This window comes from Poromitra crassiceps (assembly GCF_964638095.1).
Source record: "Poromitra crassiceps genome assembly, chromosome: 1".
Taxonomy (NCBI): domain Eukaryota; kingdom Metazoa; phylum Chordata; class Actinopteri; order Beryciformes; family Melamphaidae; genus Poromitra; species Poromitra crassiceps.
The window spans coordinates 37,665,862-37,689,963 of record NC_139623.1 but is presented as its reverse complement, the minus strand read 5'-3'; the positions used below and the strand labels follow the sequence as shown (position 1 = coordinate 37,689,963).

The window sequence follows — 24,102 nt, the reverse complement described above, 5'->3', positions numbered from 1 at the left end:
TAATGTGTATGTAGAGTATGGCCAGTTTAGCGGAGCCTGCAACTCCCTATCGGGGAGCTCTTTCGATACTCAGAATGAAGAAAGAATTAGTCTTGCATCGAGGCTTTTAAAGTTGGCAACAAAATCTGTCTTACAGGTAGGATTTGAACCAGGAGAGTGCTGAACCAGTTATGCCAATGCAGGATTGTAGGCGACTGAGGAGGATGGAGTGGTTAATGGTGTCAAAAGCTCCACTGAGGTCGAGGAGGAGGAGAATGTTGAGGGAGCCGGAATCGGAGGAGAGTAGGAGGTCGTTGGTTCAAGTTCAAGTTCAAGTTCAAGTTTATTAGTGTCCCAAAGGGCAAATTGAGTTGCAGCATATAGACATACAAATAAGAACATTGACAAGAAACAACACAAGTAGCATGTTAAATGTTACATGCCTATAGTTAAAATAAATAAAAGGCTAAATAAAACATCAAGGACCTTGTTTGTGGCACACAATGACCGATAATGTGCAAGGTAGCATTAAAGTGCACAGCAATCGGTAAAGTGCACAGCGATCGGTAAAGTGCACAGCGATCCGTAAAGTGCACAGCGATCCGTAAAGTGCACAGCGATCCGTAAAGTGCACAGCGATCCGTAAAGTGCACAGCGATCGGTAAAGTGCACAGCGATCGGTAAAGTGCACAGCGATCGGTAAAGTGCACAGCGATCAGTAAAGTGCACAGCGATCGGTAAAGTGCACAGCGATCAGTAAAGTGCACAGCGATCCGTAAAGTGCACAGCGATCAGTAAGGTGCAGACACGCAGCGACCGGTAAAGTGAGGTAGTAGAATAAAGTGCACAAATGGCCAGTAAAGTGCACAAAGTAAGGAAAGATAAATCAATAGTTAAAAACAATAAAAGCAATAAAATAATAGAAACCATAAAATCAATAGAAACAATAAAACAATACAAACAGCGGCGGAGGCTGAAAGTAAAAAATGATAATAAAACACTAAACCATCAATGCCTTCCCTCAGCAGCGTTCAATGCTCGAATGGAGACAGGGACAAAGGAGAACTTGTGCCTATTTTTTGTGGCCCGTGGGGCACACAGTCGACGACCTGAAGGAAGGAGCCTGTACTCCGAGCTTAGAGGGTGGGCTGCGTCTGAACGGATGGACAAAGCCTTCTTAAGTACTTGTCTGTTAAAGACATGGTCGAGGCTGTCCAGATGGATACCGGCTACTTTAGAGGCCACCTTCACAATTTTTCCGATGGAATTCTTATCCTTAATACACAGGTTACCATACCAACAGGCAATGGAGAAGGAAATGACTGACTCGATATAGGCACTATAAAACAGTTTCATCAGAGTCTTATCAATTTGGAACTTTGCAAGTTTCCTCAGGCAATGTAGATGTTGCTGACCTTTTTTACACAACATTTTACACAACATGTCAGTGTTGTGGTGACTTTGATCAGAGCGGTTTCGGTACTGTGGTGTGTTCTGAAGCCGGATTGGAATGTTTCATATATCTGGTTGGTGTGGAGGTATATGTTGGGGTTGTCGGGGGTAGACCAGGCTTTTTGAGGATGAGTGTAATAGCAGCGAGCTAGAGGGAACAATGCCAGAAGTGAGGGAAGAGTTTATGATGTCAGTGATCAGTGGAGCGAGAGCAGAGAGACAGGTTTTGACAAGGGTTGAGGGGACAGGTGGATGACTTAATTCCAGAGAGTAAATCAGAGAGGTCAGATGTGGTTATGGGGGAGAAGAGGGAAAGGCAATGGTCTTTTGGTGGGGAAGGTGCAGGCTCCGGGTTGGGGGTGATGGCAGAGGAGGTGGCTAGCTGGTTGTGGATGTTTTCAATTTTGGAGTGGAAGAATGATAGAAAATTGTTGCATTTTTCTGGGGTGAAGGAGGGTGAGATATTGTCCAAAGGTTTGAGGAGCTTGTTTATGGTGGAAAACAGAGTGCGGGGGTTGGGGGATCCAGAGTGAATGATGCTGGAGTAGAAGGTGGAGCGGGCTTTGATGAGTGCAGACTTGTACTGGTGGATGTGCTCTTTGTAGGCCAGGGTGTGTACAGTGAGTCCGGTTTTCTTGTATAAGTGTTCTAGCTGTCTGTGTTGTTTTTTGAGGTTGTGTAGTTTGGGGGTGTACTAGAGCGCAGAGTGAGTGAATGTGACGTTTTTTGTTTTTATGGGGAGGTGGTTAAGGGAGGTAGACAGTGTGTGGTTGTAGAGGTTGACAAGGTGTACTGTATATGTGTATGTATGTATATACAGTATACTGTGTGTGTGTGTGTGTGTGTGTGTGTATATATATATATATTAGGGATGGGCATTTCTAGCAAAAACACTATTCGAAATTCGCTGGCCAAATTCGAATTTAATTCGAAATTCGAAAATAAAAATAAAAATGTAAAAAGATTTTTTTTTTTTTTTGTGTGAGTGAAATGTTGCATTGTCTCCCCTGATTCGAAGTCTACGGCTTTATTAATTAATATAAAAAGCTTCTGCTGTGGATTTTTAGCTCAAACAAGCATTGCACCACTGAAGTAAAGAACATGTTACATGACTGACATTTTCGAAAATAAAAAACAGTTTTGACAATCATGAGTGGTTCATTAAATATTTAGTAGGCTCAGGTCTGAGTGCCAAAGGGGTGCCAAAGTCACCCCCTCTCCCTCTTCATGGGATTTCATCCGCCATTCATTTTTCCATAAACCTTGCTTAAAATGCTTATAAAAATTGTTTTACTTGCTCAAACCAAGCGATTTGACTATACTTAGAATCAGGGGAGACAATGCAACATTTCACAAAAAAAAAAAAAAAAAAAAATCGAATTTCGAATTTCAATAATAAAAGTCGACCTTGATAATAACAACGATTATTCGAAAATTCGAAATTCGATGCCCATCCCTAATATATATATATATATACTGTGTATATATATATACGCACACACATATATATATATACAGTATATACACATACACAGTGTTGGGCAAGTTACTTTCAAAATGTAATATACTACATATTACTAGTTACTTTCATTTGAAAGTAATATGTTACTTTACAATATTACTGTCTGTGTAGAGTAACTCCTTACTTATTATACTACGGTACTTTTGCATTACTTTTACCAAAACAACAGCAGCAACAGAATGACATCGCCACCCTGGAACCATCCCGAAAAATTATTTCAACCGCATTGAAGTCAGTGTAAACAATCCAAAATTCTAAATGTAATTATTTTCCTTTGGTATTGTCATCTATAGTGGTTATTTGCATAAAAACACAGTTTAATTAGGAAATGATTGTATCTTTTATGTGCTTTGATTATTTTTTTTAAACTCAATTTGTAACTTGAGTTACTTGACAAAGTAACTGGTATAATATTACTGAAATCCTATAAGTAATAAGTAGGGATGTCACAATATATCGTCCCACAATATATCGCGATATCAAAACATGACAATATGTATCGTTGAGATGAAATCTCATATCGCGAGAAGAAGAAGCTGAACATGGTGGCACTGATCTGCATCTGATTGCATGCTCGCTCTCCTTTTCATTGCTTTGTTTGAACAGACGAGGGACGTTACAGACACGGAGGATGAAAATGGTGAAATTACTCAAATTAGCATGGAGGATGCCCCCTCAATTTACAAATCGATCGCAAAAAAATATTGTTAAAATATCGTATCGTTATCGTGAACCCAATATAGTGTATCGTATCGTATCGTGAACTGAGTGTATCGTGACACCCCTAGTAATAAGTTATATTACTGAGTTACTGCTAAAAGTAATATGTAATATGTTACTTTTGTAATGAGTTACCCCCAACACTGCACATACATATATACTGTATATATTTTTCTTTTTCTTTTTTTTCAGGCAACCCTATTTGAATTCGAGGCGACCCTAAAGTTGGGAACCACTCTTTTAGGGTTTAGTTACCCTTTAAAGCCATTCAGCAACTTTTCCAAGTTTTGCTATTGGAGAAACTGTGCCCTCTGGGTGCAATAGTATCGGTATTGATATCGCCGTTCAAAGTCAACAAAACACAGCGCCAGAAAGCTCTATGTACATGTTGTGACATCGAGTACTCACCACGTGATGAAATAATAATCCATCGTTACGTGAAACGTCATTGTTATATTAAGGTGAAACAGTTACTGATTGGGACTTTAATGTATCATAAGTGCCATAGTCTGCACACTGGGCTTATATTCTGTACTGTCTGAGTAAAATCAGGACAGTTACAGTTACGACATTTCAAGATTATAACTTGTAAGCCTAATTGTGAAGAGAGTAGGCAACAGACATGGTCAATCTGTCCTTTCATTGTCCCGTGTGTGTGTGTGTGTGTGTGTGTGTGTGTGTGTGTGTGTGTGTGTGTGTGTGTTTTCTCCAACAGGCCGGCAGTGAGTGCCACTGTAAGATGGCCTGCATTAACCCCACTGAAGAGAAAAGGTCTGTGTGTATCAGCTTGGGGACACACAAAGCTCCTGCTCTTATCTGTTATTTTATTTTAAATTAACTAAATAAAATAATTTTCGATAATGGCATTACCGTAAATTCCGCACTATAAGCCGCACCGGAGTATAAGCCGCAGCAGCAAAATTGCCTGTTTGTTACATATATAAGCCGCACCGGACTATAAGCCGCAGGTGTTTTAATGTTTTTTTTTTTTTTTTTTTTTTTTTTAATTGTGTTTTAATGTTTAATTACCATATGTAAGGGTTCATGCACAGAGGGGATTGTCGGGAAAGAGATGGCTGTTTGAGGAAGCTCCCATTTATTAACATTTCAACAAAACAACATAACACAACACCACCTTTGTTTTTTTTTACAGTGCACACAGTGTCCGCGGTGTGGTGAAAAGAGGGCAAGAGAGGAAATTAAAACAGAAGTGGATTTATAGTTAGAAAGAGTGCTAAAGAAGAGAGAATTTTTTTTTTTTTTTTTTTTTTTTCTGAAAAAATCCATAGATAAGCCGCACCGTTATATAAGCCGCAGGGCCAAAAAACGGGGAAAAAGCCGCGGCTTATAGTCCGAAATTTACGGTAATTTGTTTTATTATTAAGAATATTTTTTTAAGTGAATTTCTGAAAAGACTCGTCTTCGTTCCGCACGTCTCACAGGAGGGGCGGAGTCTGATGGGCCGCCCAAGAAGCTCTTTGTTGCTGGGGTAACAGATCCCGCCCACCGCAGCAGCTACACAGTCAGGTGAGCCTCAGCTTAGACCACACACGCACACACAGCTGTGTACTTTTGTCTGTATGGCAACAGAGGCCTATACCACGAAGCAAGATTATTGGCTTAGCGAGGTAACTTCAGGTTTAACCCTGGGTTTGCCGTGCTACGACACTAGTTCACTTCTTACCGAGATAGATTTCCATGGCATGCTTCACAGCTAACCTGGTCCGCAGCAGGTTAAGTTGAGAGGATAAGATCAAAACCCATGAAAGACCCACCTTCTGACCAATCAGCTCTCTGGAAGCAGCGAGTCACCATTCATGTAGGATCCCCATATGAAAACTACATTGCATTCAAATGAAAATCACAAAATAAAAAACAACAGCTTCTGTTGAATTAATCGAGGACTAGATGGTTAATTAATACTTCTCACTAAAGTTAATGACCCCTTAACACGTTCACTGCCAATGACGTGTTAACACGTCAAAAAAAATCCAACGGTTGACTGCCAATGACGTGTTAACACATTCACTGCCAGCCGTTTTTTTTTACTGTAGGTAGCTTCTGCCAGAGGGGTTTTTTGAGGATTCTGGCTCATCTTTCAAGACCTGAGGATTCTTTTCTGCTAAGATTTTGTGAACACAAAATATCTAAAAAGAACTAATAGAATGTGTGCTTTCTCTGTCTAAAAGAGTTAGTTTGTAGAGTTAGTAGTTATGTAGGCATTAGCACTTGAATACAGCATGGTTTCAGCGTCTGAAAATTTAAGCTGAGATAAATAGCTTTTTGTGAAATTCGATAGAACAGTCACTTTAACCATTCATTTTTGGCATCAGTAAGACGTCAGACATCTAAACAATAGTTTTGAACAGTAATTTCCTCCATAACAGCAGGAAACACCCCTCTCCTTCAAACTCCTCCCTCCGTGTGTGTTCTTCTTGGCTGCAGCGGGCGTGTCACAAGCTCGTTTCTGTTGCTGCTGTAACCTCGCGTCACCAGGCTCACTGCTTTGCTGCTGCTCCTGTCTGCTGGCGGCCGCTGGGCAAGTGTGGATGGGCTCGCTCGTTTCTTGGAGTTTCGGTTGAGAGCTTTGATGAAGCTTTTGCGATTCTGGTCTTATTTATGCTGCGTGTTTCAAAGTGTGTTCCACCCGTAATCTATTATGCAAATTTGCAATCCCTCACCGCCAGCAATCAGCGCGAAAGCGAAAGCGTTTTCGCCAATCCATTCTACAGTATGAGAATGGTTTCATTGCGCGTTCCCCTGCAGTTTTGGCTCTGCTTTTTCTAGTTTGGAGAGGACTGTCGCCACTTAGTGGGTCGGTGGAATGGGTTGTACACGTTTGGTGGCTCCAATATTTTTATAGGAGACGTGGGGAGCGTTGATCCACGTCCCACCGTCAAAAAAAAAAAAAAAAATCTCGTCATTGGCAGTCAACCGTTGGATTTTGTAAGCCGAGATATCTCGTCAATGGCAGTGAACGTGTTAACACGTCAAAAAAAAGATTTTTTTTTTTTTGACCGTGGGATGTGCATCTAACCCTTTTACATCTCTTATATAAATATTGGAGCCACCGAACGTGTACAACCCATTCCACCGACCCACTAAGTGGCGACAGTGCTCTCCAGACTAGAGGAAGGCAAGCAAAAAGCAGTGTGAGGAAGCCATTCTCATGAAAATGGATTGGCGAAAACGCTTTCGCTTTCGCGCTTGGGAGCTGGCGGTGGGCGATTGCAAATTTGCATAATAGATTATGGGTGCAACACACTTTAAAACACGCAGCATAAATAAGACCAGAGTCGCAAAAGCTTCATCAAAGCTCTCAACCGAAACCTCAAGAAACGAGCGAGCCCATCCAGACTTGCCCAGCGGCCGCCAGCAGACAGGAGCAGCAGCAAAGCAGCAGCAGAAACGAGCTTGTGACACGCCCGCTGCAGCCAAGAAGAACACACACGGAGGGAGGAGTTTGAAGGAGAGGGGTGTTTCCTGCTGTTATGGAGGAAATTACTGTTCAAAACTATTGTTTAGATGTCTGACGTCTTACTGATGCCAAAAATGAATGGTTAAAGTGACTGTTCTATCGAATTTCACAAAAAGCTATTTATCTCAGCTTAAATTTTCAGACGCTGAAACCATGCTGTATTCAAGTGCTAATGCCTACATAACTACTAACTCTACAAACTAACTCTTTTAGACAGAGAAAGCACACATTCTATTACGGTAGTTCTTTTGAGATATTTTGTGTTCACAAAATCTTAGCAGAAAAGAATCCTCGGGTCTTGAAAGATTAGCCAGAATCCTCAAAAAAACCCTCTGGCAGAAGCTACCTACGGTAAAAAAAAAAACGGCTGGCAGTGAATGTGTTAATTGACAATTTTTGGTAAATTATTATCAAATGTAAAATTGGTGTTTTTTTTCTTTTTTCTTTTCTTTTTTGCCAAACCTTATCCACCTTATTTCTAGCTGCCATGATGCCTGATGGGTATAATGCCAGTGCCAGTGTAATAGACTGTTTTACAGTCTATGGTTTTAACTTGACAAAAACGTCTATGAGGATTTTACAGCAGAGCCATTCTGCTCTACAGCCGTGTCGTTCGGGTGCTGGGATAACGTAATGCATTGTGGGTAGTCGGCTACTGTGGCTAATGCTAGCAGCTAGCGTAATAGGTACTTTACATGGCAGTAAAACGCCACTGAATGACCAAATTGATTTAACTTTTAACACTGTTTCTATACGGACCCCCAGCGTTGGTTAGTTGTTTATAACGTGACTATATTTATAACTTTTATAACGTACTCCAGTTTCCGGTTTATAATTCGGGTTTGCAGCCGAGTATAACAAAGGAAATGGCAAGCTGCAACAATAAATCACGTTAAATCGGACCTTGTACCCACAATTATTTTTTACAGTGGGGCATTCAAAAATAAGGTTGATACCTTCAGATGAAGGTATACATACCCAAATATTTATTCATTTTCAGAATTTTAACACCCTTTATAAGCCGGTTTGTCTTGATTATAAACAATTTTGCTTTCTGCTTGTTTTAGCTTTCCACAATTTCCCACAAGATAAAATCCAAAGTGAATGTTTTTGGGTGGGATCACAGTGGGGTATATGTAATTAATTAATACACAGGACAAGATGTTACTATCCCTTGTGCCAAAATCCGAGGAAAAACACATTTAGAAGCCCAATCCAGAATAAAACAAGCTAACAGGCTAACACACTAATAAACAAGACACAAATCACCAGTTACCTACCCTAGCCAACAGCAGTATGAAGCATGTCATTGGGGTTTTCAAGTGGGCACCTTCCTTCACCGACGTTTCGTTAACTCATTCAGGGCCAATGACGTCTTTGACGTGTTATCAGGAATAGCCCAGAGGGCCAATGACGTGTTTGACGTGTTTTTGTTTTTATTCGTGCAGCGCATAGTTAAAACACTTCCCCAGCCTGTCACATGGTATCAGGTCCCTAAAACCTCAAAGACAACCGACAACACGCGATCAAACACATACCGCAGCTGTTGTTTTGAAATTGAGCAAGAGGAAAAGCAGAAAACGGATAAGGAGCTTGCCTTGTGCAGACAGGAGAAACGCCATTGAAACGCCCCTCGCGCGCTGCAGGAGCTGGTCGCTTTCCTGTGTGCCAGCCGGAGAAAAGGGGAGAAAGTAATCCACAGATGCGTTTGATCATCGGAGGAATGAGGAAATGATCGATCAGAGGGCGGTGAGGAGGACGTGTTGAATAGCCGAGGGGAAAACGGGAACGATCAAATAGCAGGCAGGATAGGACAGTCAGGGAGACATGGACGAGGACGGGTGCACCAGAACAAAACAAAATAAACACACGGCAGAAGCGGCAGTCAGAGCAGCCCGCTGTCTGTTCTCAAGAGCTATTCAGTTGGTTCATGAAATCGCTGGGCTGCGTTAGCCTGGGTAAACCCATCCCCCACGTGACCTGCTCTCAGACCTGTTCTCAGTCACTATGTGACACATAGTAGTGACTGGGAACTGAGAGAGCAGGTCACGTGGTGGCTGGGTTTACCTAGGCTAGGGCTGCGTGCCCTCCAGTGTTGCTCCTGGCCAATCCCGGCGCCACAGGGCGTGGTTATTGCTTATCCTATGTGGGGTTAGAAATCACGCAACGAAGGGGGATCGTGTGTGTGTGTGTGTGTGTGTGTGTGTGTGTGTGTGTGTCTGTCTGTCTGTCTGTCTGTCTGTCTGTCTGTCGGTGTGTCTGTCTGTCTGTCTGTCTGTCTGTCTGTCTGTGTGTCTGTCTGCACACTCACTCACACTGCTGTATTGTTGAATGTAAAAAAAAAGCACTTCATGTGTATATATATATATATATATATATATTTATTTATTTTCATTTGTGTCATAACGAATAGTATTTACATGTCTGATGTCAATACAGTTCAAAATAAAAGAATTGAGAGCGAGTTCTGCTTGAGAATGTGTATTTTACAGAAATTGACTTTTCTCCTGTTTGTCATCCCAAAGAGACCTATTGGGTGAAAACAGGGTGTATATAAATGGATATAAGTAGAGTACAGAACATGCTAAAAGCTCACTTTTTTTTCCTGGTGAACCCAGAGACGTACATCTTCATTTTGAGGTATTGCAAATCACTCTGGTGCTAATAGATAATTTACTGTGGGTCTTGAAAGATGACCAACAATTATGAAAATCTTTGGCCTGTGCTAAATATTGGCAGTCCTAAACTGGCCATGAATGAGTTAAGTTAGGCCCACGACACCTCAAGAAGGCTTAACGGTGTAATCCAGCGTCCTGGAAACACCCCCCTCCATGCTACCACCGCACAACTGCATATTACCTCCAGGGCCGTAACCAGGGTTCCGAAATAGGGGAGGTCCTGCAAGGGGAGGCGAAAAAATTTTGAGGGTTTTTTTCCCCTTTTTTAGCCATATTTAGAGTAATATATCATTTTAAATCAACATTAGGATTATACTGTTGTGATGTCATTATTCAGTATATTCTCTTTCATGTCACCACCTGCTCAGCTCTCCTGTCAACATAATTGTAACTAACAAACACAAACTGTTTTAGCCAAATTCATATCAAAATGACACCTACAAACACAGGTACACAACCCAAGCCGTACACAACACACAAAGTCATCATCGATAATAAAAAAAACATACAGAGGGACATTTATTTATTCCTGATAGGAACGATTGAAAAATAAAATAAAATATATTATGTTGTTTTTAACTTTACACCACCTCTTTTTGTTACTTATTGGGTCATGAAACTGAAACCATGCATATAGCCACCTGCATACCTGACTTCAGGAGCTTTACAATTGGCATCATGCATGATTAGCCAGTAGCATCCCAACGTGTCACACAGGTAACATTACTTAACACTTTGAGTGCCACGCCCTTGGGCAAAAGGTTGCTGTACTGTGCCACATAGGCCGCAATGCATTTTAATATAGCCATATCATTTTTTGTGTTCCTCTTATATGGACAACCAATAGCCTCAATGAAACTTTGAACCCTTCTGTTTCATTTAAAAAAAAACTGTGTTTATAAACCGTTCCATTTTGGAAATACACCCCTCTGAAAAAGAGTGTTTTCGACCGAAAAGAGCATGCTGAAATTAGTTTCTGAGATAATCACATCTTTATGTTAGAAAGGCGACAGAATGAATTCTGCTTTGAGTTGAACAAAATGCTATAGCTGAAATGAAAGGTTAGAATGTCTAGTTTACCTGCGGGAAAAAGTATGTCAAAAGAATGTGTTGTTTATTTTCTACAAATATTAGTATACAGCTTGGTCTAACATCAAAATGCTCACTTTCATGGGGTCATGCTGGATGTTGAAGTCCATATTTCCACAAAGAAAGAAGATATCAACTTTTTTTTTTTCTGGATGAAACTACACATTCTAAGCTTTAATTTTTTGTGTAACATAACAATATTCAAACACAGAATTTCCTGCATTGTTTTATTTTCTTGAAAAGAACCTGCGTGCGCAGACCCTACACCTTCTTGCTGGTCTTGATTTACTGCTGGTGGGCATCAGATAGCCTATTCTAGCTTGTTTGCTCATTATGCATCGAGCCTGCTGCCTGGGTGTGTCAGTGTACTGTGAATGGTTGTATGCTGTAGTGGCCTGCGTGCCCCACCCCCCTCCTCCCCCTCCTTCGTGGTGGGAGGAGTGTCTCTGCTGCGTTTGCTCTGTTTGATCTGCACTGAAAAAGTCTGCTGCCTGCATCCCCCTGCTTTTTTACAGCGTGTCGCCAGCTCCCAGCTGAGAATAATGTAATTTTTCAGAAAGACCCTGGTGTCGCCGTGTCGGCAACTAAATCATATGGATGGACTATCGCAGCGGACACGGTAGGGGCTCAATTATGGCAGCAGATGACTGCTGTTCACAGGCACAGCTAACGGTATGCACGCTTCATGCATATCATTGCGATTTCCGTTTCCTCATCACTTCTTCTATCTTTTCTCCTGGCCTTTGTCTAATCGGGAGGGCACTGTCGCCACCTAAGGGTTCTGTAAAATAGGTTAGACACATTCAATAGCTCCCATATTGTAAGAGGCGATGTAAGAGGCTTAGATCGACATTCCCCCGTCAAAATATGAATTTGGAGTTATTGACGCCATTTGGCGTCGCTGGCAGCGTACGGTAAATTTCTCTTGACGCCATATGGCGTCGCTGGCACTCAATGTGTTAAGAGACAGACTAGACACTTACTTTCTTGGTTGTTGCTAAAAAATCTGTCAGTGTCACTCACTGTCTGTCGTTCACTCGCTCACTGTCTCGCAGCTCGCTCACCTTCAATTATCTCGCCAGGCAGACAGACAGTCATCACTCACCACCATGCTGCTGCTCTCTCGGAATCAAGTTACCGCGGACGCGGCATCAGATGGCTTCCTGCCTGACCTGCCTTTCGTTTCAAAATAAAAGCGATCCCGTGTTTTTAATGCTTTTCCATGCAGATTGTTTTATTTTTTTACAATCTTCGTTCTCAGGACACTCTACAATTTTCTGTTCCCAAAGTCCGAACTGAATTGGGGAAGAAAGCTTTTAGGTTCTCTGCACCCACCGCATGGAACAGTCTGCAGCCTGATCTTAAACTTAATAGCTTAGTAACCTTAAATGGTTTTAAGGCTATGGTAAAATCTCTTGAGAACAGGCTGTCTGTATGCAAATGTTTTATTTGATCATTTTAATGTTTTTCAATTGTATGTGTTTATGTGTTTGTTTGTTGTAACTTTGTGTTGCTGCTGTTTCTTGGCCAGGTCTCTCTTGTAAAAGAGATCTTTGATCTCAATGGGACAAACCTGGTTAAATAAAGGCTAAAAAAAATAAAAATCTCTGAAATATTAGGGGAGGTCCGGACCTCCCCATCCTCATAGCTAGTTACGGCCATAATTACCTCACTATCTAAGCCTAGCTATCCAGGTCGGTTCGGTATGACATTCCTGACTACACCACCACTGTCAATGATTCAGCCCTGTTGATGCGGACCGTCAATCATGACCAACAACAAACAATCCCTAACTACACCACCACTGTCAATGATTCAGCCCTGTTGATGCGGACCGTTAATCATGACCAACAACAAACAATCAATCTGACCTTAGCGAGCTCCCCAGCTAGCATGTTTCCTCCTTATCCACAGCCATTCACTTGCTCGTTCTGCTGCCTGAGACATGTTGCTAACCGCAAGTTTCAGGCTCCGTCCCCGAATGCCCAACTCAGTTAGTAAGGCAATAACGGACTTTGCCACAAAACCACGGCAGCCCACCTCTACAGGCCGCACTCGAGCCCTCCAACCTCGCTGCTCTGCCTCTGCTGCCATTTCAGCATACCTAGCTTTCTTGCGCTCATAAGCCTCCTCAACTCGATCTTCCCACGGGACTGTGAGTTCGATAAAATAAACTCTCTTCTCTACCTCAGACCACAGTAACAAGTCCGGACGTAGCCGGGTGCTAACTATATATGCTGGGATGACTAGCTGTTCATTCAAGTCAACTCTCATTTCCCAGGCTCCACCTACACTTAGCTGCCCTAACTTGTGCCTGACCTTAATTGGTCTAATCTTTCCTCCCTCACGTACAAATTTGATCTGTCTAGTCTCTTTGCTAGCAACTAGAGAATTTACTTCTAGCCGCTTTTCCTCAACTGCAGCTGCCAAACATTTCAACACCTGGTTGTGACGCCAGGTGTATCGCCCCTGGGAGAGACTGACCTTACACCCTGACAGTATATGCCTCAGTGTACATACACTAGAACACAACGGGCAGGCACCATCCTCGCCCAACCACTGATTTAAGTTCTGGGGAGATGGCAGCACATCATAAGTAGCCCCTAGAATAAATCTAATTCTGCTGGCCTCCATGCTCCACAACTCTCTCCACTTCAACCTTCTCTTCTCTACACTCTCCCAGTTCACCCACTGTCCTTGCTTTGCCTGCGACACTGCCTTAGTACATCTTACTGCCTCCTCTTGCCTATGTACTTCTTCAACTACCATCTTCCTCTTTTTATGCCTCCGCCGGCGATAGCCAGGCCGAAGGCATTATGGATCCGGGTTGTCCGTCCGTACGGCCGGCCGTCCGTCCGTACGATGTTTGTTAACGCGATATCTGAGGAACGCCTGGACGGAATTTCATCAAATTTGCCTCAAACATCGACTTAGACTCAAGGATGATCTGATTAGATTTTGGTGGTCAAAGGTCAAAGGTCCAGGTCACTGTGACCTCTCAAACGCCATTTTCAAGCTTGTTAACGCGATATCTCAGGAATGCCTTTACGGAATTTAATCAAACTTGTCTCGAACATTGACTTGGACTCAAGGATGAACTGATTACATTTTGGTGGTCAAAGGTCAAGGTCACTGTGACCTCTCAAACGCCATTTTCCAGCTTGTTAACGCGATATCTGAGGAACGCCTGGACGAAATTTCATCAAATTTGCCTCAAACATCTACTTAGACTCAAGGATGATCTGATTAGATTTTGGTGGTCAAAGGTCAAAGGTCCAGGTCACTGTGACCTCTCAAACGCCATTTTCAAGCTTGTTAACGCGACATCTCAGGAATGCCTTTACGGAATTTAATCAAACTTGTCTCAAACATTGACTTGGACTCAAGGATGAACTGATTACATTTTGGTGGTCAAAGGTCAAAGGTCAAGGTCACTGTGACCTCTCAAACGCCATTTTCCAGCTTGTTAACGCGATATCTGAGGAACGCCTGGACGGAATTTCATCAAATTTGCCTCAAACATCGACTTACACTCAAGGATGATCTGATTAGATTTTGGTGGTCAAAGGTCAAAGGTCAAGGTCACTGTGACCTCTCAAACGCCATTTTCAAGCTTGTTAACGCGATATCTCAGGAATGCCTTTACGGAATTTAATCAAACTTAACATTGACTTGGACTCAAGGATGAACTGATTACATTTTGGTGGTCAAAGGTCAAGGTCACTGTGACCTCTCAAACGCCATTTTCCAGCTTGTTAACGCGATATCTGAGGAACGCCTGGACGGAATTTCATCAAATTTGCCTCAAACATCGACTTAGACTCAAGGATGATCTGATTAGATTTTGGTGGTCAAAGGTCAAGGTGAGCTCTCAAACGCCATTTTCAAGCTTGTTAACGCCATATCTCAGGAATGCCTTGACGCAATTTAATCAAACTTGTCTCAAACATCGACTTGGACTCAAGGATGAACTAAATACATTTTGGTGGTCAAAGGTCAAAGGTCAAGGTCACTGTGACCTCTCAAACGCCATTTTCCAGCTTGTTAACGCGATATCTCACAAATGCCTTGACGGAATTTTATCAAATTTCCCTCAAACATCGCCTTAGACTCAAGGATGATCTGATTTGATTTTGGTGGTCAAAGGTCAAGGTGAGCTCTCAAACGCCATTTTCAAGCTTGTTAATGCGATATCTCAGGAATGCCTTGACGCGATTTAATCTAACTTGTCTCAAACATCGACTTGGACTCAAGGATGAACTGATTACATTTTGGTGGTCAAAGGTCAAAGGTCAAGGTCACTGTGACCTCTCACACACCCAATTTCCAAGCTCTGTAACGCAACATCACAGAAGCGCCTTGACGGAATTTCTTCCAATTTGCCTCAAATGGCGATTTGGACTCAAGAATTAACTAATGGCGGAGGCATAAGTCCGCGTTGCGGTCGTTCTAGTCTATTACTGATGCCTTGTTCCACACAGGTTTCCCTATGCACAACCCTAAGCCTCCACGCCCATGCTGCACCTGACCTATGATATCCCTATGTCTAAGAGCTGACTGTGCTTGCTGTACTGCCTCCTTTGGGTTCCACTTCCTCCCTGTTTTAACTGTGGGCGCTACACTCCTAACCACTGGATCCTTTGACTGAGTCAGAGTCATTTCCAGTCTAACCTTAGCACACTTGAACTCCTCTGTCAGGCTAGATAATGGCAATTCCAATATGCCTTTTCCCATATAAGGCTACACTGCTTAGGCAGCGTGGGACTACGAGCCATTTTCTAATGAATGAGTTAATCATCCTTTCTAGCTTTTCTACCTTTGAAAGGGGAGCAGCAGCAAAGCAGCAGCAGAAACGAGCTTGTGACACGCCCGCTGCAGCCAAGAAGAACACACACGGAGGGAGGAGTTTGAAGGAGAGGGGTGTTTCCTGCTGTTATGGAGGAAATTACTGTTCAAAACTATTGTTTAGATGTCTGACGTCTTACTGATGCCAAAAATGAATGGTTAAAGTGACTGTTCTATCGAATTTCACAAAAAGCTATTTATCTCAGCTTAAATTTTCAGACGCTGAAACCATGCTGTATTCAAGTGCTAATGCCTACATAACTACTAACTCTACAAACTAACTCTTTTAGACAGAGAAAGCACACATTCTATTACGGTAGTTCTTTTGAGATATTTTGTGTTCACAAAATCTTAGCAGAAAAGAATCCTCGGGTCTTGAAAGATTAGCCAGAATCCTCAAAAAAACCCTCTGGCAGAAGCTACCTACGGTAAAAAAAAAAACGGCTGGCAGTGAATGTGTTAATTGACAATTTTTGGTAAATTATTATCAAATGTAAAATTGGTGTTTTTTTTCTTTTTTCTTTTCTTTTTTGCCAAACCTTATCCACCTTATTTCTAGCTGCCATGATGCCTGATGGGTATAATGCCAGTGCCAGTGTAATAGACTGTTTTACAGTCTATGGTTTTAACTTGACAAAAACGTCTATGAGGATTTTACAGCAGAGCCATTCTGCTCTACAGCCGTGTCGTTCGGGTGCTGGGATAACGTAATGCATTGTGGGTAGTCGGCTACTGTGGCTAATGCTAGCAGCTAGCGTAATAGGTACTTTACATGGCAGTAAAACGCCACTGAATGACCAAATTGATTTAACTTTTAACACTGTTTCTATACGGACCCCCAGCGTTGGTTAGTTGTTTATAACGTGACTATATTTATAACTTTTATAACGTACTCCAGTTTCCGGTTTATAATTCGGGTTTGCAGCCGAGTATAACAAAGGAAATGGCAAGCTGCAACAATAAATCACGTTAAATCGGACCTTGTACCCACAATTATTTTTTACAGTGGGGCATTCAAAAATAAGGTTGATACCTTCAGATGAAGGTATACATACCCAAATATTTATTCATTTTCAGAATTTTAACACCCTTTATAAGCCGGTTTGTCTTGATTATAAACAATTTTGCTTTCTGCTTGTTTTAGCTTTCCACAATTTCCCACAAGATAAAATCCAAAGTGAATGTTTTTGGGTGGGATCACAGTGGGGTATATGTAATTAATTAATACACAGGACAAGATGTTACTATCCCTTGTGCCAAAATCCGAGGAAAAACACATTTAGAAGCCCAATCCAGAATAAAACAAGCTAACAGGCTAACACACTAATAAACAAGACACAAATCACCAGTTACCTACCCTAGCCAACAGCAGTATGAAGCATGTCATTGGGGTTTTCAAGTGGGCACCTTCCTTCACCGACGTTTCGTTAACTCATTCAGGGCCAATGACGTCTTTGACGTGTTATCAGGAATAGCCCAGAGGGCCAATGACGTGTTTGACGTGTTTTTGTTTTTATTCGTGCAGCGCATAGTTAAAACACTTCCCCAGCCTGTCACATGGTATCAGGTCCCTAAAACCTCAAAGACAACCGACAACACGCGATCAAACACATACCGCAGCTGTTGTTTTGAAATTGAGCAAGAGGAAAAGCAGAAAACGGATAAGGAGCTTGCCTTGTGCAGACAGGAGAAACGCCATTGAAACGCCCCTCGCGCGCTGCAGGAGCTGGTCGCTTTCCTGTGTGCCAGCCGGAGAAAAGGGGAGAAAGTAATCCACAGATGCGTTTGATCATCGGAGGAATGAGGAAATGATCGATCAGAGGGCGGTGAGGAGGACGTGTTGAATAGCCGAGGGGAAAACGGGAACGATCAAATAGCAGGCAGGATAGGACAGTCAGGGAGACATGGACGAGGACGGGTGCACCAGAACAAAACAAAATAAACACACGGCAGAAGCGGCAGTCAGAGCAGCCCGCTGTCTGTTCTCAAGAGCTATTCAGTTGGTTCATGAAATCGCTGGGCTGCGTTAGCCTGGGTAAACCCATCCCCCACGTGACCTGCTCTCAGACCTGTTCTCAGTCACTATGTGACACATAGTAGTGACTGGGAACTGAGAGAGCAGGTCACGTGGTGGCTGGGTTTACCTAGGCTAGGGCTGCGTGCCCTCCAGTGTTGCTCCTGGCCAATCCCGGCGCCACAGGGCGTGGTTATTGCTTATCCTATGTGGGGTTAGAAATCACGCAACGAAGGGGGATCGTGTGTGTGTGTGTGTGTGTGTGTGTGTGTGTGTGTGTGTCTGTCTGTCTGTCTGTCTGTCTGTCTGTCTGTCGGTGTGTCTGTCTGTCTGTCTGTCTGTCTGTCTGTCTGTGTGTCTGTCTGCACACTCACTCACACTGCTGTATTGTTGAATGTAAAAAAAAAGCACTTCATGTGTATATATATATATATATATATATATTTATTTATTTTCATTTGTGTCATAACGAATAGTATTTACATGTCTGATGTCAATACAGTTCAAAATAAAAGAATTGAGAGCGAGTTCTGCTTGAGAATGTGTATTTTACAGAAATTGACTTTTCTCCTGTTTGTCATCCCAAAGAGACCTATTGGGTGAAAACAGGGTGTATATAAATGGATATAAGTAGAGTACAGAACATGCTAAAAGCTCACTTTTTTTTCCTGGTGAACCCAGAGACGTACATCTTCATTTTGAGGTATTGCAAATCACTCTGGTGCTAATAGATAATTTACTGTGGGTCTTGAAAGATGACCAACAATTATGAAAATCTTTGGCCTGTGCTAAATATTGGCAGTCCTAAACTGGCCATGAATGAGTTAAGTTAGGCCCACGACACCTCAAGAAGGCTTAACGGTGTAATCCAGCGTCCTGGAAACACCCCCCTCCATGCTACCACCGCACAACTGCATATTACCTCCAGGGCCGTAACCAGGGTTCCGAAATAGGGGAGGTCCTGCAAGGGGAGGCGAAAAAATTTTGAGGGTTTTTTTCCCCTTTTTTAGCCATATTTAGAGTAATATATCATTTTAAATCAACATTAGGATTATACTGTTGTGATGTCATTATTCAGTATATTCTCTTTCATGTCACCACCTGCTCAGCTCTCCTGTCAACATAATTGTAACTAACAAACACAAACTGTTTTAGCCAAATTCATATCAAAATGACACCTACAAACACAGGTACACAACCCAAGCCGTACACAACACACAAAGTCATCATCGATAATAAAAAAAACATACAGAGGGACATTTATTTATTCCTGATAGGAACGATTGAAAAATAAAATAAAATATATTATGTTGTTTTTAACTTTACACCACCTCTTTTTGTTACTTATTGGGTCATGAAACTGAAACCATGCATATAGCCACCTGCATACCTGACTTCAGGAGCTTTACAATTGGCATCATGCATGATTAGCCAGTAGCATCCCAACGTGTCACACAGGTAACATTACTTAACACTTTGAGTGCCACGCCCTTGGGCAAAAGGTTGCTGTACTGTGCCACATAGGCCGCAATGCATTTTAATATAGCCATATCATTTTTTGTGTTCCTCTTATATGGACAACCAATAGCCTCAATGAAACTTTGAACCCTTCTGTTTCATTTAAAAAAAAACTGTGTTTATAAACCGTTCCATTTTGGAAATACACCCCTCTGAAAAAGAGTGTTTTCGACCGAAAAGAGCATGCTGAAATTAGTTTCTGAGATAATCACATCTTTATGTTAGAAAGGCGACAGAATGAATTCTGCTTTGAGTTGAACAAAATGCTATAGCTGAAATGAAAGGTTAGAATGTCTAGTTTACCTGCGGGAAAAAGTATGTCAAAAGAATGTGTTGTTTATTTTCTACAAATATTAGTATACAGCTTGGTCTAACATCAAAATGCTCACTTTCATGGGGTCATGCTGGATGTTGAAGTCCATATTTCCACAAAGAAAGAAGATATCAACTTTTTTTTTTTCTGGATGAAACTACACATTCTAAGCTTTAATTTTTTGTGTAACATAACAATATTCAAACACAGAATTTCCTGCATTGTTTTATTTTCTTGAAAAGAACCTGCGTGCGCAGACCCTACACCTTCTTGCTGGTCTTGATTTACTGCTGGTGGGCATCAGATAGCCTATTCTAGCTTGTTTGCTCATTATGCATCGAGCCTGCTGCCTGGGTGTGTCAGTGTACTGTGAATGGTTGTATGCTGTAGTGGCCTGCGTGCCCCACCCCCCTCCTCCCCCTCCTTCGTGGTGGGAGGAGTGTCTCTGCTGCGTTTGCTCTGTTTGATCTGCACTGAAAAAGTCTGCTGCCTGCATCCCCCTGCTTTTTTACAGCGTGTCGCCAGCTCCCAGCTGAGAATAATGTAATTTTTCAGAAAGACCCTGGTGTCGCCGTGTCGGCAACTAAATCATATGGATGGACTATCGCAGCGGACACGGTAGGGGCTCAATTATGGCAGCAGATGACTGCTGTTCACAGGCACAGCTAACGGTATGCACGCTTCATGCATATCATTGCGATTTCCGTTTCCTCATCACTTCTTCTATCTTTTCTCCTGGCCTTTGTCTAATCGGGAGGGCACTGTCGCCACCTAAGGGTTCTGTAAAATAGGTTAGACACATTCAATAGCTCCCATATTGTAAGAGGCGATGTAAGAGGCTTAGATCGACATTCCCCCGTCAAAATATGAATTTGGAGTTATTGACGCCATTTGGCGTCGCTGGCAGCGTACGGTAAATTTCTCTTGACGCCATATGGCGTCGCTGGCACTCAATGTGTTAAGAGACAGACTAGACACTTACTTTCTTGGTTGTTGCTAAAAAATCTGTCAGTGTCACTCACTGTCTGTCGTTCACTCGCTCACTGTCTCGCAGCTCGCTCACCTTCAATTATCTCGCCAGGCAGACAGACAGTCATCACTCACCACCATGCTGCTGCTCTCTCGGAATCAAGTTACCGCGGACGCGGCATCAGATGGCTTCCTGCCTGACCTGCCTTTCGTTTCAAAATAAAAGCGATCCCGTGTTTTTAATGCTTTTCCATGCAGATTGTTTTATTTTTTTACAATCTTCGTTCTCAGGACACTCTACAATTTTCTGTTCCCAAAGTCCGAACTGAATTGGGGAAGAAAGCTTTTAGGTTCTCTGCACCCACCGCATGGAACAGTCTGCAGCCTGATCTTAAACTTAATAGCTTAGTAACCTTAAATGGTTTTAAGGCTATGGTAAAATCTCTTGAGAACAGGCTGTCTGTATGCAAATGTTTTATTTGATCATTTTAATGTTTTTCAATTGTATGTGTTTATGTGTTTGTTTGTTGTAACTTTGTGTTGCTGCTGTTTCTTGGCCAGGTCTCTCTTGTAAAAGAGATCTTTGATCTCAATGGGACAAACCTGGTTAAATAAAGGCTAAAAAAAATAAAAATCTCTGAAATATTAGGGGAGGTCCGGACCTCCCCATCCTCATAGCTAGTTACGGCCATAATTACCTCACTATCTAAGCCTAGCTATCCAGGTCGGTTCGGTATGACATTCCTGACTACACCACCACTGTCAATGATTCAGCCCTGTTGATGCGGACCGTCAATCATGACCAACAACAAACAATCCCTAACTACACCACCACTGTCAATGATTCAGCCCTGTTGATGCGGACCGTTAATCATGACCAACAACAAACAATCAATCTGACCTTAGCGAGCTCCCCAGCTAGCATGTTTCCTCCTTATCCACAGCCATTCACTTGCTCGTTCTGCTGCCTGAGACATGTTGCTAACCGCAAGTTTCAGGCTCCGTCCCCGAATGCCCAACTCAGTTAGTAAGGCAATAACGGACTTTGCCACAAAACCACGGCAGCCCACCTCTACAGGCCGCACTCGAGCCCTCCAACCTCGCTGCTCTGCCTCTGCTGCCATTTCAGCATACCTAGCTTTCTTGCGCTCATAAGCCTCCTCAACTCGATCTTCCCACGGGACTGTGAGTTCGATAAAATAAACTCTCTTCTCTACCTCAGACCACAGTAACAAGTCCGGACGTAGCCGGGTGCTAACTATATATGCTGGGATGACTAGCTGTTCATTCAAGTCAACTCTCATTTCCCAGGCTCCACCTACACTTAGCTGCCCTAACTTGTGCCTGACCTTAATTGGTCTAATCTTTCCTCCCTCACGTACAAATTTGATCTGTCTAGTCTCTTTGCTAGCAACTAGAGAATTTACTTCTAGCCGCTTTTCCTCAACTGCAGCTGCCAAACATTTCAACACCTGGTTGTGACGCCAGGTGTATCGCCCCTGGGAGAGACTGACCTTACACCCTGACAGTATATGCCTCAGTGTACATACACTAGAACACAACGGGCAGGCACCATCCTCGCCCAACCACTGATTTAAGTTCTGGGGAGATGGCAGCACATCATAAGTAGCCCCTAGAATAAATCTAATTCTGCTGGCCTCCATGCTCCACAACTCTCTCCACTTCAACCTTCTCTTCTCTACACTCTCCCAGTTCACCCACTGTCCTTGCTTTGCCTGCGACACTGCCTTAGTACATCTTACTGCCTCCTCTTGCCTATGTACTTCTTCAACTACCATCTTCCTCTTTTTATGCCTCCGCCGGCGATAGCCAGGCCGAAGGCATTATGGATCCGGGTTGTCCGTCCGTACGGCCGGCCGTCCGTCCGTACGATGTTTGTTAACGCGATATCTGAGGAACGCCTGGACGGAATTTCATCAAATTTGCCTCAAACATCGACTTAGACTCAAGGATGATCTGATTAGATTTTGGTGGTCAAAGGTCAAAGGTCCAGGTCACTGTGACCTCTCAAACGCCATTTTCAAGCTTGTTAACGCGATATCTCAGGAATGCCTTTACGGAATTTAATCAAACTTGTCTCGAACATTGACTTGGACTCAAGGATGAACTGATTACATTTTGGTGGTCAAAGGTCAAGGTCACTGTGACCTCTCAAACGCCATTTTCCAGCTTGTTAACGCGATATCTGAGGAACGCCTGGACGAAATTTCATCAAATTTGCCTCAAACATCTACTTAGACTCAAGGATGATCTGATTAGATTTTGGTGGTCAAAGGTCAAAGGTCCAGGTCACTGTGACCTCTCAAACGCCATTTTCAAGCTTGTTAACGCGACATCTCAGGAATGCCTTTACGGAATTTAATCAAACTTGTCTCAAACATTGACTTGGACTCAAGGATGAACTGATTACATTTTGGTGGTCAAAGGTCAAAGGTCAAGGTCACTGTGACCTCTCAAACGCCATTTTCCAGCTTGTTAACGCGATATCTGAGGAACGCCTGGACGGAATTTCATCAAATTTGCCTCAAACATCGACTTACACTCAAGGATGATCTGATTAGATTTTGGTGGTCAAAGGTCAAAGGTCAAGGTCACTGTGACCTCTCAAACGCCATTTTCAAGCTTGTTAACGCGATATCTCAGGAATGCCTTTACGGAATTTAATCAAACTTAACATTGACTTGGACTCAAGGATGAACTGATTACATTTTGGTGGTCAAAGGTCAAGGTCACTGTGACCTCTCAAACGCCATTTTCCAGCTTGTTAACGCGATATCTGAGGAACGCCTGGACGGAATTTCATCAAATTTGCCTCAAACATCGACTTAGACTCAAGGATGATCTGATTAGATTTTGGTGGTCAAAGGTCAAGGTGAGCTCTCAAACGCCATTTTCAAGCTTGTTAACGCCATATCTCAGGAATGCCTTGACGCAATTTAATCAAACTTGTCTCAAACATCGACTTGGACTCAAGGATGAACTAAATACATTTTGGTGGTCAAAGGTCAAAGGTCAAGGTCACTGTGACCTCTCAAACGCCATTTTCCAGCTTGTTAACGCGATATCTCACAAATGCCTTGACGGAATTTTATCAAATTTCCCTCAAACATCGCCTTAGACTCAAGGATGATCTGATTTGATTTTGGTGGTCAAAGGTCAAGGTGAGCTCTCAAACGCCATTTTCAAGCTTGTTAATGCGATATCTCAGGAATGCCTTGACGCGATTTAATCTAACTTGTCTCAAACATCGACTTGGACTCAAGGATGAACTGATTACATTTTGGTGGTCAAAGGTCAAAGGTCAAGGTCACTGTGACCTCTCACACACCCAATTTCCAAGCTCTGTAACGCAACATCACAGAAGCGCCTTGACGGAATTTCTTCCAATTTGCCTCAAATGGCGATTTGGACTCAAGAATTAACTAATGGCGGAGGCATAAGTCCGCGTTGCGGTCGTTCTAGTCTATTACTGATGCCTTGTTCCACACAGGTTTCCCTATGCAC

At 42.6% G+C, this 24,102-nt stretch overlaps 1 protein-coding gene across 1 annotated transcript in view; it reads left to right on the top strand.

The window, feature by feature from the left end:
- Positions 1–24,102, top strand: part of LOC310784274 (P2R1A-PPP2R2A-interacting phosphatase regulator 1) — a 73,549-nt gene that overhangs the window by 29,747 nt on the left and 19,700 nt on the right. Inside the window, exons 7-8 of the mRNA XM_083645291.1 lie at positions 4,389–4,444; positions 5,116–5,200. Of these exons, the coding sequence (XP_083501417.1) occupies positions 4,389–4,444; positions 5,116–5,200 (141 nt within the window). The remainder of the gene's footprint in view (positions 1–4,388; positions 4,445–5,115; positions 5,201–24,102) is intronic.